Genomic DNA, 19,668 nt, shown 5'->3' on the forward strand with positions numbered 1-19,668 from the left:
ATGGGATTCTTAATGACATCTTTCATGGAGGTTTTTGTTGTCCATTTAATCTCAAAGTAAGCATTACACTCTTCATGCCACATGGCTGCTTTGCACATTTTCTTGGACATTTCTTTATTATCACTTCAGTTGTGATGAAATTGAGTTTTCAATACATGACCAGCACGTTCACAATACCGTCCTGTAAACATGCAGCTTCCAGATCATAGCCAGCCTTGCCCAAGTTTGGCCCTACCAAATGGCACAATGGTGAATTCTGGGCTTTTTGTCTGCTTACAGATTATCACTTGGCCTAGAGACAGAAGAGAATTTGTAGGACCTCCTAGTATTTAGATCAGTAAAAACTACTAAATGAGCTAACACCTGCAGAACTGGAATCAAGTTCAGTGTGTCTTCCGAAGCTTGTGGGACATAGTAGGCTTAGTAGACAGGCTTAGTAGACAGGACTTGGAGCGCTACTGTAGCAGAGGAATTCAGGGCAGTAGAAGCAAATCAGACGGACTTCTGCCCAGAGATGCTATGGCTCCTGTCCCTCTCTATGAAGACAACATGAACTAATTCGGGTCATTGGGTCTTGAATACAATTCTTGAGGTCTACCTGAGTATGTGTGTTCTTTTGAAATGACTGGGGCATTTTTGCTGATAGGTTTCTAGGAACTGCTTAATTACAAGACATTCATTGCTTAGTTTATTCATAAGCAATGAACTGCAGTTTACTTACCTCAGTCACTTGAGCAGATTTAAACCTTAGCCTCAGTCTCTTACTTTGTTCACAGCAAACTAGGAGGTTGCAATTAGTATCACTTAGACATCTATTAATGAACAAAAGAGTAATATGCATATATGTTCCTGTTAAGAGTATTTTAATGAAATGAAAGAATATGGCCCCATCCACACACTGTGGTCAGCATCAGAAGAAGATATAGCAGAGTCCCTGAAAGGTGTTGCCAGCTGCATTGACAAGTGCTGCAAGGCTACAGAGAAGAAGATGGCAGGGCTCTCAGAAAACCTGCTTCCCATTCTACATGAATATGTCCTCTACAGTGAAATTCTGATGGTAAGTGTTCCTTAAGGATTGCTTATGGCTGTATGTAAAATCTGGTATAGTCCAGTAACAAACTCTAGAAGAGAATTCTGTCTTTATGAAAAGTGCACAGCAGGGGATAGCTGTCCATTAGGGAATCCGGTTCTATTTCCCTTGCTAATCAGGCAAGAGGCACCCCTTCCAGATGAGATCTTAGTAGTTTTGGCTAGCGGGCAGCCCTTTGTAGATGTGCTAAAGAACATGAGGTTTTGCCATCTGCACTGTAGCAGAGAGACAGGATCACAGAAAGGTTTGAGGAAGAGCAGCTGGGAAAGACCTCCTCTGAAAGGAGTCTGAAAGGCCTTCCTTTCTGCTGAAATATGAACTCATCAAGCAACAGATTGTGTGGGGGAAAAGGAGTGGAGAGGTTTTTCCCTTTCCAGGAGATGTTCCTAAACTGTGTTTTCTTTTTTCCAGAACAGCAGGGAGCTTCCAGTCCCTGTGCCGTTATATAAGCAAGTGTTAGTCTTTGCCATAAGCTGATGCTTTCAGTTCCCTTTATGTATGCGTTTTTCTTAACACTCGGAGAGAATGGAAAAAATCTCACTACAGAGTTGACAAAGTCAGTGCTGATGGATAATCAACATGATTAAGTAACTGAATTCAGCATATAATTCCTACTCCGCTGCCTCCAGGAAGCAAAAAATGCATACAAACCCCTCTTTGTCTAGGTTTTGAGCAATGCAAGCTGCAGGATCTGTTCTTGCCTTACTGCTGGGAACCCAGCTGCTGCTGCAGTGGTTTCTGAGTAGGAGCTGAGAGTGTGTTATAGGCCATGGGTAGAGCAAGACCCAAGTTAACTGAGCCTTTCCTGGCACTGAACAGAGAATTGCCAGTTTCTCAGTAAGGCTTAAGAATTATTGCTGCAATGCCCGCAGGGAAATGGGGGTAGGAACTGCTTTGCTTAAAGCTCTGAATTGATTCCTACCAATTGCAGGTCTTATTCCTCTGCCCCCCCCTTACAGACTTCACATTTTCTGTTACCCATGAGCATTCCTAGCCTTCATGCTATTGAGGAGATGCTGCCTGCCCATTGCCTTCTACTTCGCATCACCCTTTCTCTTTTTCCAGTATCTGGAATTCTACTTTTGAATATCACTCTTTTCTATTTTCCAGTATCTGAAGGGGGCCTACAAGGATGCTGGAGAGGGCCTCTTCATTAGGGATTATGTAGTGATAGGACAAGGGTTGATGGGTTCAAAGTGAAACAGGGGAAGTTCAGGTTAGATCTAAGGCAGAAGTTCTTCCCTGTGAGGGTGCTGAGGGCTGGCACAGGGTGCCCAGAGAAGCTGTGGTTGCCCCATCCGTCGCAGTGTTCAAGGCCAGGTTGGAGACAGGGGCTTGGAGCAGCCTGCTCTAGTGTGAGGTGCCCCTGCCCGTGGCAAGGGTTGCAACTGGATGATCTTAAGGTTCTTTCCAACCAAAACCATTCTGTGATTGTGATTCTGATTCTCAGATATTCTCTTTTGTCCAGAGCACAGAGAGGTTCCTGTGGACAAGCCCCAGAGTGACTGCCTGGCTCTTTATGCACATTACAAACAGCTGTTGCCCATGACCTTGTTTCTTTCTGCTTACAGTGTTCTTCATTCAACATTTGCAACACAGGATTAGGCTGCCGTGTAGTTCTGTCCAGAAGAAAATCTTCCTTCACTTGCTCATTCCTATTCTACAACTGTTTCTTTCCCTTCATTTACAATGGATTTTTTGTTTTCCTACAGCTTGCTTCCCTCTTGCAGTTGGGAGTGGGCAAACTTCTACTCACACTAAAAATACAAGAAGGGAAGTCACACACTAGTAAAACCTGCTTTCAGACGTGTGTTTAGCCCCTCATCACAGGGACCTTTGTGCTCTGCTGCTAGGATCATGGGGAGATGAGCAGGAGAAGGTGTGGTGGATACAGTACAATCCTTGTATTTTCCAGGTTTGGAAGCTCAGCCTGAATCTGAGGAAAGCAATGAATTCATAGCTAAAATATATACATCTGGATTGGCTCCTTCCTAAGTGACTAACAGAACAAATCTGGGGAGTGCAGAGTCCTGCTGTGCCTCAGGGTACAAACTGCAGCATTAAATCGGTTATGGGTCCACGTATCATTATTTGAGGGTTTTATGGCAGGGTACCATAAAATATTACACAAAAAACATTGTACAAGTATAATAATATGCTTTAAAAACTTTAAAAAGTCCCTTTCTTTGCCATTAGAAGTCAGCACTTGTCTGCAGTTGTAGCACATTAATATTAAAGTAATTGGGTTTATCTTGTAATTTAAGGACTATTTGTGGTAAAAGTTGCCAAATAATCATTAAAAGAGTTTTAAAAGAGGCAAAAGAAATAGAAAAAGCATTTTTAAGGACAGCTTTTCCAAACATACTCATTTTGCTAAATGTTTTCTCTGTTTATCTAACCAAAAGATACCCTGAGCTATAAAGATATAGATTGATGAGCATTAGTGTATATTGCTAATCTGTTACTACTCACATTTGTCCATTCAGGTTCACCAATATTTTTCTAGTGAGTACCTGTTGAAAAGTTATTTGAGAATTAACCTCCTAAATTCTTCTGTTGTGTTTGTTAAAGTGACAAGATTTCAAAGCGAACTCAGTCAGATAAGACAGCTAGAGAAGGTAGAGCTGCTTGTGCCCTCTGCTATTTCAACATGCCCTCTGCTAGAGGTGAATTCACAGAATCTCTTCAGTATATGCAGAAGAAGCAGTGTGGCAAGGTGATGTAAAAGAAGGGTTTGAGATTTGTATTCTATATCTGCTTCTGACTTCTTTTCTTTTTAAAGAGGATGAAAGCCTTGTAACATTTCTGCAAGATAAGCACACCTGAGTATGCTTTTCCAGATGACGAAACTAAGGCTTCATCAAGGTCACAGAGCAAGTGAGCATTGGAAATGGAAATCTAATCATAATACCATTCCTGTTTTGTAGTTCAAGTAACATTCCTTCTCCTTTCTAACTATTTTTAACAGTATGCTAAAAAGCCAATATCTACTAAGACAGTTTTAAAGGAGGTAATAGTTACATACCCTGAAAATAAGCACACATACCAGTGTTAGCACATCTCTCATTTTCATTATAATTTCATCTGATTCTTCTAAACTACTTTTGGCACTTACAAAATAATATTGAAGGTTAAACTCACAATTGCAGGAATATCATTTTTAGTCATTTTTTCTACTCTATACTGTAACTTTTTTCTCAAAGAAGATACTTTTGTTCCTGAGATTGGGCAAACTCATGTTGCTGGTTTCAAATCTGAATCTATACTAAGTTGAGCTGATACTAAGTAAGCTGCTGTTGTAGATTTTCGCATACAGGCATACAGTGACACTATGTATGGCAGATTCTTGTGGCACTGATTTGGGATTTACCAAGATTCTTGAAAAACACGTAAGATAAATAAAATACAGGTATTGAAAAGTAAGTTCATGATTTTAAGGGTTTTTTCCTAGAAAATACATGTATCAAGTCCAAAATACTAAATGGCATCATTCTGTGATCTTGGTTCATTTCTTAAATAGCCAAGTTGTTTGATGGTTTTCTGTACAGATGGCTAAAATTTGGTGACGTTTACTACTTTCTTTCTTTCTCTTTTTCTCTATGAAGGGTGTTTTGAAAAGGAGAGACCAAATTCAAGCTGAGCTCGACTCCAAAGTTGATGCCAGTAAAAAGGCAGAAAAGGATCTGGTGAGTATGTACAGAAAGTTGAAATTTTCCAGGCCTTATTCTAACTGTAAAAGATGATCCCCTGAGGAAAGCATGTCATGGAATCATAGAATGGTTTTGGTTGCAATGGACCTTAAAGAGCATCCAGTTCCAAACCCCTGGCATGGGCAGGGGCACCTTCCACTAGAGCAGATTGCTCCAAGCCCTGTCCAACCTGGCCTTGAACACTGCCAGGGATGGCTTTTACTTCCGGGCACCCTGTGCCAGCGCCTCAACACCCTCACAGGGAGAAACTTCTGCCTAAGATCTCATCTCAGTCTCCCAGGTTGAAGCCAATGCCCTTGTCCTGTCCCTACAGGTCCCTGTCCAAAGCCCCTCTCCAGGTTTCTTGTAGCCCCTTTAGGCACTGGGAGATGCTCTGAGGTCTCCCTTTAAGGATCCTTCCCTTCTCCAGGCTGAACAAGCCCAGCTCTCTCAGCCTATCTCCACAGGAGAGGTGCTCCAACCCTCAGAACATCATTGTGGTCCTCCTTTTGACTCTGCTCCAACAGCTCCTTGTCCTTACGAGTACTGAGCACAGTACTCCATGTAGGGTCTCACAGGAGCAGAGTAGATGGGTAGAATCACCTCCCTTGACCTGCTGGCCACGCTTCTTTGGGTGCAGCCCAGCATACATTTGTCCTCTGAAGCCATGCTTTATAACTGCATAATCTGTAATTCTGATCCTTAAAATTACTTGGTCTTCGTAGCTATGCATGTCCTGTAAAGGCAGTCATGAGAAAGAGGCACAGCTTCAGCAGATAGGACACTGAAGCAAAGGAAAAGCAAACAGTGGGTGACCACTCTTGTTTTGTTAACCCAGTCTGTACCATAGCTTAATATTGGCACTTCTCTTTACTTCCACACTGGGAGATAAAGGAAAGGAGGATTTGCTGCAGTGCTCTTGGAGCTGCTGCTCCAAGGATGGATATTGACATTTTTAAAATTCTTGTATAACTCTCCAGCCCAAATAGTGTTCTTTTAGCGCAGTGTTATCACAAAGTGTTACACAGAATACATAAAAATGACTAATAACTTTTTAGTACATCAAAGGAAAAAGTCCTTGACATTTCAGGTACTTTTAATTAGGGTTGTTGTAATCAGCTTTCATGTAAAGATGAGCTGCTTAGATGGGGTTTGGCACTTGAAATGCATATTTTTCTGTGATTTCTTGTCACTGAGCTGAATAATTCAGTTATATTAGCACTGTCTGAGCTCTACGATGGCTATAGCATATTTTGTACCAATTTGCCTTTCTGTCCTGCAGTAGGACAGTAAGTAAATACCTCTAGGTTTGTTTTTTCCTGAAGTAGAAATTCTGTTCTCTTATATCTTCTGCTGTCCTGTGGTTTCATAGAGTATTGCCTGGCAGCATGTGGTCTTTTCAGAATGTATTTCTGATGCAGATCTGATGAGTCCTCAGACAAGGCACATGCACCCTCTCTTCCTGAACTGGTACAGACAAAAAGGAGTATTTTTCCTTGCATAGTATTGATCATACCATGTTGAGTTCATCTCGACAGTGCTTACTCTGTAAGGAGGTATTTGTACTTGCTTCCAGTAAAATTTGGAGATCTTGTTTGTTTTCACTGTTTCTGTGTTTCCAAAGCCATGTTTACAGTTTTGGTAAAAGCCTTTGGCCACTGGGATTATCCAGGTGTTTTGGACATTGGGATTATCCAGGTGTTCAGATCTTGGCTTTATCTTTCCAACTCCTCTTATTTCTTACTCAGTTCAAAACCCCCTTTTTGCAGAGCCTGATTCTCCCTTCAGTCTCACAAGAGCAGTAGAACAGATTTCTGTCTGTCTAATCTGATCATAAACCCCTGTGTTATCCAATGGAGTGGCAGGTGTAGCCTGAAGACTACTTCTTCATTGGAAGTTGAAGGCTTTTTCTATGAATTTTAGTTTGGCTACTGCTATTTTTAACCATTCAAGTAACTTGTAATCACTTTCTTCATCTGTTTTTTTAGTGTAATAATTTGTACTCTCTATATATATATGTTGAAATATTCTGCTCACATTTCAAACCAGACTGATTTTAGAACCAAAGGTGGTCATACTACATGTTAGTGTCATTGGAATTGGTGTCAAACACTGAGTTTGGCTGTATTTGCACAATTCTATTCCTAAGCAGAACTTATGTAGCTTCTAATGATCTTATAGATGTCAGATTGAACTTGTCAGTGCAATTTAGTAGCGAGAAATTCTGCTGACAACGAGTGGCATGAACTCTAATCTCATTTGAAGCGTATTTCCACCATAGATAAGGAATCTCAGACTGTCATTATAGCTGATAAAAGCCTGCAAGTTCTTTAGCATTGGTCATGACAACCATTAGATGATTTAACCAACAGGAGGTTATACAGCAGGAGAATGCAAAACATCTCCAAGGTCAGTGCAGCTGAAAGAGGCTGGAATCACAAATCAAACTTCAGGAGATGTCAGGTTCATTGGCTGAGAAAAACTGTTTTCTTGAGTTGTGCTTCTGCTACTGGGCTTTTACAAAGTTGCTGGTGGTGCTGCTAAAAAGCCAGAACCTTGTCTCCCTCTCCAAAAGTTAGTCCATGAAGAAGGCAGTTGTTCACAGTATGGAAGGTTTGAAAACTGTGAGTTTGGATGCAGGCTCTGACAGAGGTATCTGGGAGGACTTTGCTTATCTAGACCTTTCTTCCCTCCAGGCTGAAAAGATGTTGGGAGTTTGTGGCTCTTTTCACTCCCACACTCCATTCTGAAAGCATAAACAGCAATGCTAGAGCATCCCTTTGTGGCTTGGTTTTTTTTAACAGTTTTGGTACTGCCACTAGTGCTTCTGACAAGAGGTTGGTATAATGTGCTCTGACAGAGACAGATGAGCATTAAATGCTAACTTGAGGATTTTTGTGTTCAGGATTGAAACTGAGTAGTAAAGAGATGAATTGCTGAATTTATCACATTCTGAATATATCTTATGCTTTAACTCACAGAATCATAGACTCACCAAGCATAGGCCTACAAGGATGCTGGAGAGGGACTCTTCATCAGGGACTGTAGTGATAGGACGAGGGGTAATGGGTTCAAACTTAAACAGAGGAAGTTTAGATCCTGGCGCTGGGCACCAACTCTAGGCTAAGAAGGATTAGTATCACCAAGCTGTAGGATTAATTCACAGAGCAGATAGGAATTTGTGCTGTTTTGCATAGTGTGACTGTAAAATGCTGTGTCACTTACCAGGTAATTTGGCTATTAGGTCAATTCTCTTTGGCTACAGGTTCACATCTGGTTGTGTTCTGCCCTAGCAGTGCCTGGTTCCCAGTTCCTGTCCCATCGTCTGAGGTCTGATGAGCACTATCCTGTGTTTCACTGATAGATTTAATTTATCCTGCTAGCTGCTTCAGTGAGATCAGTGTAAGAAAACTGATTCAGAATCTTATTTAATTTGCAGGATAAGTTGTGTAAATGAGGAACACATTAGGTAGATGGTTTTGTTGGACCAAGCCATTCTTCTTTGGTTTCTGCTGTCATAGCAGCTGAAGAGGGTGGCATTTATGTTATCAGCTGTGAAAAAGTAGACCTTAAACCTCTCTACTTCAGATGAAGAAGCATGGTGTAATGCTGTCTTTAGACCTTAAGTCCAACTCTTACCTTGATAGAGCACACAATTTCTTTTGGGTTGTAGAGGGTGATGTTTAAACAGCATATCCAGGCAGGAATGGAGAACAGAGTCTGCTTCTCCACATCATGTTGTGACTACACTGTGGAAGAAATTCAGAGTTCCTAGAAAAGGCAAGACAAAAACACCCTGTAAAAAAAAGTCTCAAAGATATGAAGAATGAGATAAGAGGAAGCTGCCACAACCAAGAGTTCGAAGTCAGAAAGGTTCTTTATGTGTGCAGCCTAACTCATTGCCATACAGAGGCTTTTTTTCCTGTAAAAGCAGAATATGGATTCAGCTGCCTTTCCTACACCAAATCATCTGAAAATATTCACTGTTTTCAGTATTCTGTGTGCATTTAGTTTTGGTATTTCAAGGAAATGCAATTAACATGAGACGTGCCCAAAATACCAAATCCAGCTGCCTATAATTCCTTTAAAGGTGATTTCCCCACACTTAAACTTTAGATTAACCTTTTCATATTGAATACAGTGTTGGCAGTTGAAATTACCTGTGTCCATAGTTTAATTACTGATCTGGCTAGATAATTGAACTTGGGCTTTTCAGCTCCATCTACTTCCTCATTCCCATTAGCTGAAAAGTCACTTTGTGTGTGTACAGTGAGTAGAAGCAAATGATGGCTGTAGAGTAGCCCTCAAGGTTTTGGGCCTGGATCACTGTAGAAGAGTTTCTTCTCTGCAGAAGTCCTTTGGTTTACTTTCTTTCTCTGTTTCTGCATTTCTCTCATATGGTCACACAGACATTAGTTCCCCAGGAAAAGACAGCAGTGTGACAGGCAAGAAATCAGGCAGTTTGTGCTTTTGATTTCTACTGTCTTCTCCCCCTTCTGTTTTCTCCTGAGGTTCTCAAATGTTCTATCAGGTTTTCCTCAGTTTTCTGGCAAAATCTACTCTGCATAGTTGATTTGGTGTTTTCTTTTTTAGATGCATTACTGTCAAGTGCTAGTGAAGAGGTGCTAGAGTTTGTTAACTTCTCAGTCAATACAAATATCTTCAGCATCACTTTACTTCTGCTCTAGAATTTCTATTGTTAATATCTCAGACTTTTTCCCAAGTTATTCATTAAGAATAAAACTTATATTTTCTCTTGGGGCATGATTTTCTGTGCTAGGTTAAACACCAGCCTCGTTTCTGCATTTCTCTTTCCTTGCACTACAAACACTTGATTTCAATCCCTTTGAAATCATGCCTTTACTAATATTTTTTATGTTTACAATTCATATTTAGTTCTCAGAAGAGATTGGGAAACTTGAAGACAAAGTCGAATGTGCCAATAATGCCCTGAAAGCAGACTGGGACAGGTGGAAGCAAAATATGCAGTGTGACATGAGATCAACTTTCACTAATGTGGCTGAGAATAACCTCCGTTATTATGAAGAGGTAAAACCACTTTCACAATAGCAGCGTTATTCTTTCATAGATTATTTCAGTGGAGAAGTCTACGGATTGTCTGTAAAGACAAATTTTTGCATTTTAGTCCAGACCTGTGTTAAGTTCAGGATGAGTTTTTGTGGGAAGAGGGAGACAGTTATCCTTAACTGGACATGTTTCAAGCCATATGCGTTTCATTTTTTCCCAAGTGCTTGATCCTGAGTTCATCATCGACAGAGGGCACTCTAGTTTTACTAACCATTTAACCACATAATTTGGACCATATTTTGTGGTTCAGTGTCGGCTGCTATAGTTCAGTTTGGAAATCCTTTGCTGTAACTGCATGAAGAAGGCCTCTGGAATACTGGAACTTCTGTTAAATATATGAGGAAAACATTGAAATGTGATTCCATTTCAGACAGCACATTCAGGAAGTCCTTATTGTTTTTCTAAAGGAATTGTCTTTCGTGAAATAATCAGACTTTAGGAATATAATTTTTAGGAGTTAATATGAAAAGCTTAAAAAATACAAATGCTGCAAGTATGTAAAGTGAATAAATCAAATCTCTTTATAATGGAAACTTACTCCTTCAGAAAGGAAGTGGTTGCAATTAGATTCTTATTTTCATATCAAATGCCACAGATAATATTCTTGGTGAGAATTCCCTTTTACAAGGATGTGTACTGAGACAGAGAACTTGAAAACATATAACCAAATATGTTAAGCATTCTGTGAGGTTTCTTCCTGAGGAACACGCTGTTGATTGAAGAGCACATTTTGAAGACATCCCAGATGTCTTGAAATGATTTAAAGAATTTCTACTTCTTTTGAGAAAAGAATTGCAATATATAAGCCATCTATTAACCATAAATCAGTGATTTCACAGATCTGTGTGGCTAGCTGTGATTTCCAGTCCTGTACGCTGAACTTTTTATGGCGACAGTGTCCTGATTTTACAAATCACTTTGTTAAAACATAATTGAAAAGACAGAGCTCTTGATCATAATCTAATTAATTAACATCTAGTCTATGAGATGCATGGACATCGACAAGCTGTTGTTCCATATTAAAATCAAAATATCTCCTGAAATCAGGCAGCAAGCTTTTGGCATCCTTTCACATTTTCTTCAGTTATTGATGATCTCTGACTTCTATCTCAGCAATATGTGTGTAAAAATGATGCTGAGTGGATTGGAATATTTTCGTAATGAACAATTTGCTAAATTAAACCCCCAAAATAATAATTTATTTCTCTTTCCTGTCTAGAAATGCTTTTTTGCTGATTAGACTTTTAATTCAGAATAGCAAAGCTCATCCTGTACATTAAATTACTCTCATTATGTCACAAACTGGTTTAGCTCTCACATGTCCAAAATTAAACCACTTTCAAGTGTTACCTGTAATTGTATTTCTCCAGATTTAGTCATTAGAAACAAGTAGAGGTATTGCTGTAGCCTTCCAGTTTACTGACTACGTGAATTTAATGTACTTTAATAAGAAGTGATCCTTTGCTTTTGATGCACCATTTGGTGCTTACTAGGCTTTCCCTTGCTGCAGCATCCCTCAGTCTTATTTCCTGCTTCCCCCCCCTCCAAGTATGATCTCTGCATGCTCCCAGGCCATGGATGCCATGGATAGGATTCATGCCCAGCTCTTCTGTTCATCTCCTGTGAGATATCATCTCTTTCTGATTTAGTCAGTACGTGCTTCTCCTCCTTTCCACAGCTTCCTCCCCCTCCAGTTAAAGTCCCATTCTTGCCGGTCGCATGTTATTCTCTATGTCAACATTTCACAGTGCTTTGTTTTTCCCCAGTCTTGCTGACTTCCATTTTCCATGCACACAACAAATTCATGTTGGTGGCCATTCTCTGCATCACTTACACTGCTGAGATCTACAGAGTAATGAGAGACATTTCATGTTTTCTGGTGGATTTTGCAGTAGAGAATCCAGTCCTTCAAGAGTATATGAAACTAACAAACACTAGTGTGATCAAGTCCAACATTGACGTGCATCAAAGTGCGCTAGAACATCTAAAATGTTATTTTGTCTTTGTCACAATATGAGGAAAGAGTATGACCTTACATTTGTTTGGATCTTTCCTTATTTGTAGTTGTCTGAGGGTTCTGCTGTCAATCTGTCAATCATCACTTGAAAGATGTACTTAAAAGAGTATGTCTCATCACATGAAAGAGAATGTCTCCCTTAATCTGAATTGATGGTCATGTTACATGAAGTGCTACTTTCAAGTGTTACCTGTAATTTTATTTCTCCAGATTTATTCATTCAAAACAAGTAGAGGTATTTCTGTAGCTTTCCACTTTATTGACTACCTGAATTTAATGTACTTGAATAAGAAGCGTTCCTTTGATTCTACAGCTGTGGTGTTTCTACACCAGTCTCTTTGTGTCACTCAAAGCTGTGGCAACAAAGATAACTAAAGCCCCATGTTGCATATGTACAGGGTTATGAGAGTGAAGGTTTTGCTGTGATAATGTGCAAGCTATCTTAGAATTTTATTTAAATATTTAAATATAACCATAGAATCATAGAATAGTTAGGGTTGGAAAAAACCTTACGATCATCTAGTTCCAACCCCCCTGTAATTTAGTAGCCAGGAATTACCAAGACCGAGTATTTGGTATTCCTGTAGCTGGTCTCAAAAGTTCATACGGTTTTCTACTTCCTTTTCTTTGCTTCTGGAAAACAGCTGAACACACACTTAAGTCTCTCTGTATTCCACAAAGGCTTAAAGTCAGTAATATGCTGTATTAATAATGACTGTAAATGCACTGCAAAAATGGGGGGGTGGGGTGGTGGTGGTGGTGTCTGAAACAAGATTTCAAAATTCAGAACCTGATTTCTGAAGTAAATAGCAGTGATTCTTTAGTCTTACAGAGAAAAATGCTTGAATGAAGCATGTGTTAACACCCTACCCTTTATTTTATTCCTTTTCCCCATGCCTTAGGTGTGATGCTATTGTCTGCAATAGCACACCTTAGCACAGACAAAAATCACAGACTGTTCTCAGAGTGGAGTTTACAGCTGAGAAAGATGACTGTCACCAGGAGTATTTTCATTAAGTTAGGTACAGATGCTCTGCAGACTAAAACCAAACCAAGATCTAAAGTTAGTGCTGGTGGTGGTATTATTTAGCCAGCAGGTTTAAAGCATTCCTGGCACAAATGAGCAAAACCAAACCAGGCAATGCTGAACTGTGGCTTCAAAGAGCAATGGAAATTAAACATTTGCTACATTTTTCCTTTTGCTTTTCTCATGTGTTTACTATCATCTTGAGGATATTTACAGCAGCAAAGACAAACACTTTACATGTTTCTCAGCAAGGATCTTTGTTAACCTATTCTCTCCAGAACAAACACCAGAACAAGAAGTAGTGAGATTTTTCAGCCCAATCCAAAGATTAGTTGAACATTCTAAATCCAGCAAATATACCAGAGTTTGGTTTTCCACGGCTTATGAGGCACTGTAGTAAATGCAGGAAGACTGGGTTTTTGTCATAATGTAGGATGATGTTTAATTAGTTTTGGCATGGAAAGAACATGCTTTTCTCTTGTGCATGGATGAGCCTTTTTTTTTTACAGCATAGGCTCTGATTTTCTCATGTCAAACTAATCCTGTTATAATCTTTGCAGCTTAATCAAATCAAAAGCTACAGTCATCTTTGCTATAGTGAGATTCTTGTTGGTAATGACACAACTTTCTCTTTTCCCCAAAATGGAAATCATTTCCTTATTTTCTTAACCATTTCAAGTTTATTTCTGTGACCTACATTGTTGTACAGGCATAAATTGAGCCAAAAGAGTCACTGGGACAAAGCAATACTCCTTCCCCATTACAACAACTTCCTTCGCAATCCAAAGCCCTCCTGCGCCTCTCTAGCTAGTAAAAGCTGTAGAAAAATAGATGAGATTTGTTGCTTGCCCTAGAGGCCTCTGTAGTGATGCATTTAACTAGTAATTTGGTTGCATAGCAAAAAGTTAGCTGCTCATGCATGTTGATTACATCCTACCTTAACAGTGCCTGGGATTTTAGCTAACAAACTTCATGTGATTTCCCAAAGCTTCCACATGGCTGAGCCCATTTGTAACTGTCACTTCAAAGCCATTATCCATCCTTGAACCCTTACTCTTGTCAACCATAAACATTTCTTTTAAATACTTCGAGGAAGATGTTTTTCCTTGCAGTTGGAATCACTGTTTCTGTGAACTCCGGTTTTCGTTTCCATGCACCCAGGACTATGACAGTATTTTTGGTCACTTTCTCAGGCACACATAAGATTTTATTTTCAGATTTTACTCCAGAAAATGCCACCAGAAAAGGTATTTTTAAGGTTTCAACCTTGGAGAAGAGGCAACTGGGACAGAAACACACGTGGCACGTGACACACTGCTTCTGCTGTTGTCCCTACTATAGACTCTAGTTTTAGATCTCTTTTTTACTTAGCTGTGCAGTTGTACTAGATATGAAAACCTTTTTGCTGTTGATGTTTCAGAATCAGTGTATGACCTGCAGTAGTAATCAGAGCATTTTAGGTAAAGTAGGCTTATTTAGCTTTTTCCTATTTCATTTTGTGTATTTAGGCTTTTTTATGCCTTCCACCAGGCTTTCACAAGTAATTGGATTATGAATTTCAATCCTCATTGAATTTCCCAGGTTTGGTTTTCCTTTTTCTTCCCTTTTCTGTCTCCTTTGTGAAAGCTGGCTGATCCTCTAGTTCCATCTCAGTTTTCCAACTTCCAGGAAAATGAAGTACGGTCATTCCATAATAATGTTGAAATATCCATCACTAACAAATGTTGTTTATGCAGCTCATGCTTCATAGTAGAAAAATTTGAGCCTAAGGCACAGAGACCTAGTTTTGGGTTGGTGTGGTTAATTATAAAGCTTGTCAGCTGTGATGTCTGACAGTGAAATGAGCCACCATTGCTCTTACAGTTTGGGAAATATGTTTTGGTTATATAAAGGAGGACGAATTAAAAGCTGAATAACTTGTGTAACTGAAAATGTTTTGCATCTTTTGTCTGCAAAGACTTCAGGAGAATGTATCAGTCTGGGTAATGAACATCCTGGGATTGCATTTGAAGATGTGCAGTTTGGCTCAGCATTGCAAAGATAACAGAAAGTCATTTTCGCATTCCAGCCAGTGCTGATACATGTGTTTTAATTCACGTGGCTGAAATCACAGAATGACAACCATGGAGTTACAGGCTAGAAATTAAACTCTTGTTCAGGAAAAGCAAAAGTCAGCCATTGGCAACAAAAGACTTTTCAAGAAAGAGTGATCATTTCTTGTCCCACACCTAGAAAGAGCCTACGAAAACAGATGTGCCTTGCAGCTGACTAGGATGGTAATCCGCACTGAGCTCAATAAGGCAGAAATCAGAGTCCAAGCACCACAGTGAAGACACAGCGCTAACAGCTGTTGACATTTTAAAAACAAGATGCCACCTTCCAGCTCAGGCATCTCAGATAGACTTGCCTGCCACTGTGTCACATGAAGTAGGGGGGAAGCTGTTGATCAAACCTTTAAGGCTTTATACAAAAGGTCAAAAAGACCTTTTAAGCCAGAAATCAGTTTGCAGCAGTTGCAGTTCGTGCTAGTGCCGTTTTCACTGTTTCTCCCTGATTTACCATGTCAAAATAACACTTCTCAAAAAAAGTCAGTGAAGACATAGATTTCCACACAACTCTTTCTTAGCCTGTTGGTCTTCTCTTTTCACAGTAATTTTAACCATACATGTGCTCTGAACAGCAGCACAACGTTGTGTGCTCAAGCAGCAGAAGTTAGTTGGGGATTTTGTCAGCCAGATCAGAAGAAGACTGGAGGAGTAAGTTGGAACTGGATGAGCTTTAAGACCCTTTCCAACCCAAACCATTCTATGATTAAAACAGGGCAGGCAAATTCATGCAATCATTCTATTGCTATGATGCTACTGAAAAAAAGAACCTGTTTCAAATGAAAAACATAGTTTGTACAATTTTAAATACATTTTGCCATGAGGAGAGAAATGCCACTTGTTGTAAGGATGACAATTTCCTCAGCTCCTGCCTTTCTGGTCCCATTTCTTTCCTATTACTCAGGGGCAAAAAGATTTTTTGGTGTGTGTAGAATATAACCCGTTCATTTAAGTTGGAAGTAAAATGAGGTATACAGTAGGAAGCCACAAGGATTACAAGGGAACTGTACCTGACAGTGTGCTTCCTATTTGGTAGAGATCTTTTAACTAAAGGGGGAGATGAAAGAAGAATGTAATTAATGTTAGCATCTTCCATGCTAACACATACCATTGCAATACTCACACTGTGCTCTTGTCATTATGTAAAAGAAGTGACCTTTACAGCTCACTTGGCTTGTTGGCTAACATTCTGCACATCACTGAGCTTCCTAGGAAACCATATTTTGCTCTTACCATAGCCCCACAAAAGCAGCTTGGGACAATGTGGATGTATTCTGCTTTTTTCTTCTCCTTGGCTACCAGATTGACAGGAATCTATCCATCTGCTATATTTATGTGTATTTGTGTTGTCTTTTGTTTTTTTTAAGTGCCTTGCTACATGGGAGTCCTTCCTAGCATCTCAAACAGTGGAGCTTCATATGGAAGAAGATTCTGAAGATCGACCTTGAGTAATATCTCTGCTCAACCTCTGCATAGTCCATGCAGTGTTTCCCAACCAAAGTGCTTTATACAAGATAAAATACATCATTAAATTTAACTGTTAAGAATCAGTGAAACCAGCTTATTGAAAACTCAGGTATTCTAGTCCTGAAGTACATTTTGGAACATGCTATATATTGCTTTATATTGCTTAGCTGTGATCTTACATATTTTTATGCGTGTTTGCATACAATTGTTTTCATAAATATTGCATAATTTGGATATAAAGTATTTTAAGAATGTGAAAATAGCTTCATTTTAATAAAAAGTTTAATAAGAAAAGCTTGGTTTTGTCGTGGATCTTAGCCTGGAAGAAGTATTTTGGTATTTTAGCATGCTTGTTCCATTCCCTTTGTTAGTAATTTCCTGTGAAATTACCTAGTGTAGTCTTCAAGGAGCTCTTTAGGATTATTTTACTAGCTTGTGCTACTCACCCGATGGCAACATGGTACGGAAAGATGCTGAACATGTTCTTGTGAGAGTAATGCTGCTTTAAAGTACTGGTAATTCACTATTCAGATTGCTGTATTTCCATGCCTATTAAACATCTTCAGTTTGACATTTTATAAAGGATAAAAAACCCCTGACAGGTCATGAAACAGACTGTTTCTACAGTGATACAACATTAGTCGCAGCACTGATCCTGCCAACACAAGAGCTCCATTTGGAGTTTGCAGGATCAAACCTTGTATTCCCATGGTTGACCTTCCTGTGATCCTGAACTTCCTCCCTCTTTGAATAGCTGGTGTGCTAAAGAAAGAGATAAGGAAGGAAAAGAGAGTTTTGCATTAAAATGATGGGCTGGGTGGCTGTGAACCTGTCCAGGCAGGCTGAGCCATTAGGAACTCTAGATTCCAGGTGAGACCTGGAATACTAGCATGGCCTTTTCAACACTGCAAGGAACATTGCTTTCATGCTCCCCCTATCAAGTATTAATGAAAGTTCAGTTATTTCTTTCTTTCAGGTATAAAATAGCACTTAAGATGCTTCTGCAATACTGCAGGAAGAATGCATCTCTCCCAGCATGGACAACTCAGATGAGAGGCAAGTCTGTGTTAGGAGGAATTTGGTATGGGTATGGATGCTTGCAGGGGGCACGGAATAACATGGCTGGACTTTTCCTGTTTTACCCTTCCCACTGATTGTTTTTAATATCAGAACTTCTATCAATGTGCTTAATAGCCCTTAATGTCTTTCCTTGTGCTTTATTTTCTTTTGATTTCCATCTAAACTTTTTGTATTTACCATGCTGAATATCGGTGGATTCCAGAATTTAATTGGCAGGAAAAAATCCAATTCATTTTGAGATTTCCTAAACCAGCTACCCAATAATTTCAGGTAATGCCCTCTGCCTCTTAAACTGGGAGAAGAGGTGAACAACTGCTTCCTATTTGTCTTCCCTGTACCACTCATGAATTGACAAACCTCTAGTGTGCCTTTCAAGCACTGCCTCTTTTCCCAGAGGAAAAGCCATAGCTCAATATCATCTTGTACAACAGGCATTTCACATCTGTGCTCACGGCTGCTGCTTTCCTATTTTCTAGTTCTTCTGAGACTGGGATTCAAAGTGCAGGCACACCAGACATGTAAACGTTGTTGGAATTATGCCTTTGATTTACTTTTCCTCATTCTTTCCTACTCATTTCTAATTTAAAGTAGCACTGAATGCTGAGCTGCCATCCCATAGAACTGTCCACTAACATTAAGAGCTATTCTGAAGATTACTAAATAATTGAATTTCTATCATCAGTGTGTATATATAGGAGAACTGGCTTTTCCCCAGGGAGCATTCATTTGCATTTATTAATACTCAGTTTTGCCTGCTGTTTTTAGCTCCTAATCTCCCAGTAGTTTACACTCCTATAAACAGGATTCCAACAAGATAGACAGCAGTAACACTCTGAATACCAGATAAGCAAGAGTTCAAGAAATTCAGCTGGAACAGGCTTACCTGAAAGGATACAAATCGTTAAATGGAACACAAAGTTAAATACCGAGCCTCTAATTTAGGCTCCTCCAAGAAAGGGTAATGCCTGATGAGCTGAGATGGGGAATGCCAGTGTGTTTTGCACTGATTTTACCCATATGTTCAGCAGAAAGCTGCTCTTTGAGGTATTTGGAAATCAGAAGCATTTTGCATCCTTGGTAGAAACGTGAGCTGTGGTTCATTATGTTCGTGGTTTAGTTTCAATTTCTTTTCCTTTTTAGCTAGGCCATAACTTATGGGGGAAAGACTTTGGAACTGGTTATATAGAGGCTGATTTTCTAGTAGCACTGTCATCATGCAAAACCAATTGCGTACAATCCACCATTGCCCTTTTGTGTCATGAGAGTGCTTCTGACACTCCATTTTAGAGTCTATTGTATATTTAGACCTATTTCCAAAGGTCTTTCTTGCATGGAGTCACCTTTCTTAGCCTAATGCTTAGCAAGTACTTACACTATTTGATCACTCAAAAGCAATCTTAGTGGGTTTTCTTTCTGCTGCTTTCAGACAGCTTTGGTTACCATCTTGTTAGAGCCCAGCCACTTCAAATCAGTTCTGAAGTACCAGAAGTCTGACAAGGAATTAAACTTCCAGCTGCTTCCAGCTAACAGCTTCTGTCCAGAGGCCTCCACTCCCTTCTGCACATTTGCAGACCGAATATAATGAACCACAAGACAAATCTGATCTTCAAGAAAATAAACTGGGGTAAAACCAGGGCAATGTTTTATTGTGCCGGTCTGCAGAGAGCAAGAAACACCAGCGCTGAGTGGTACAACACTTCCTGGGTGGGTTTTGTTGCACAAACCAGGGTGAATGTGATTGCACAGCTTATAGGGCTGCAAGGTTTAGATGTCATGCTGTCTTGACCATGAAGAGGAAACAATTCCAAGCCAGAAGAAAAGGTCAACTGTTGGGAACATGCTGCCTCTTTCTGTGTCAGTGGTTCATAGCTGGGGCTGCGAATGTGCGTTTCTTGCTAGACTGAAAACACATATGAAGACAAGAACAAAAAGCTTCTCGGCTACCTGACGGGAGCTGTCACAAGTGCGAACTGCTGGTAATAGAGGTAAACCAAACAGCTTGTATGGGTAAAGCATCAGTGGCTCTAACCACTGTATGCTTGCCTGGTACAGACTCCGTAGCTTCAAAAGTGATGTGAGATAAGATGCATGTCCAGAAAAAGGAT

General features: G+C 39.8%; 1 protein-coding gene and 1 long non-coding RNA gene across 2 annotated transcripts in view; one reads left to right on the top strand and one right to left on the bottom strand.

The window, feature by feature from the left end:
• Window positions 1–16,777, top strand: part of SNX7 (sorting nexin 7) — a 28,172-nt gene extending 11,395 nt beyond the window's left edge. Inside the window, exons 6-9 of the mRNA XM_057402777.1 lie at window positions 858–1,057; window positions 4,696–4,776; window positions 9,676–9,828; window positions 16,384–16,777. Coding sequence (XP_057258760.1) covers window positions 858–1,057; window positions 4,696–4,776; window positions 9,676–9,828; window positions 16,384–16,464 — 515 coding nt within the window. The 3' untranslated portion in view covers window positions 16,465–16,777. The remainder of the gene's footprint in view (window positions 1–857; window positions 1,058–4,695; window positions 4,777–9,675; window positions 9,829–16,383) is intronic.
• On the bottom strand, window positions 177–9,296 carry LOC130595771 (uncharacterized). The gene is made up of 3 exons (XR_008971392.1): window positions 8,419–9,296; window positions 3,563–3,603; window positions 177–292 (listed from the first exon to the last, which is right to left on the bottom strand). It is a non-coding gene; the product is annotated as an uncharacterized LOC130595771 (long non-coding RNA).
• Window positions 16,778–19,668: the final 2,891 nt, after the last annotated feature.

The sequence above is a fragment of the Pezoporus wallicus genome, unplaced genomic scaffold (genome assembly GCF_028554395.1).
Source record: "Pezoporus wallicus isolate ANWC-B61680 ecotype Strahan unplaced genomic scaffold, APGP_CSIRO_Pwel_v1 contig_8333, whole genome shotgun sequence".
Taxonomy (NCBI): Eukaryota; Metazoa; Chordata; class Aves; order Psittaciformes; family Psittacidae; genus Pezoporus; species Pezoporus wallicus.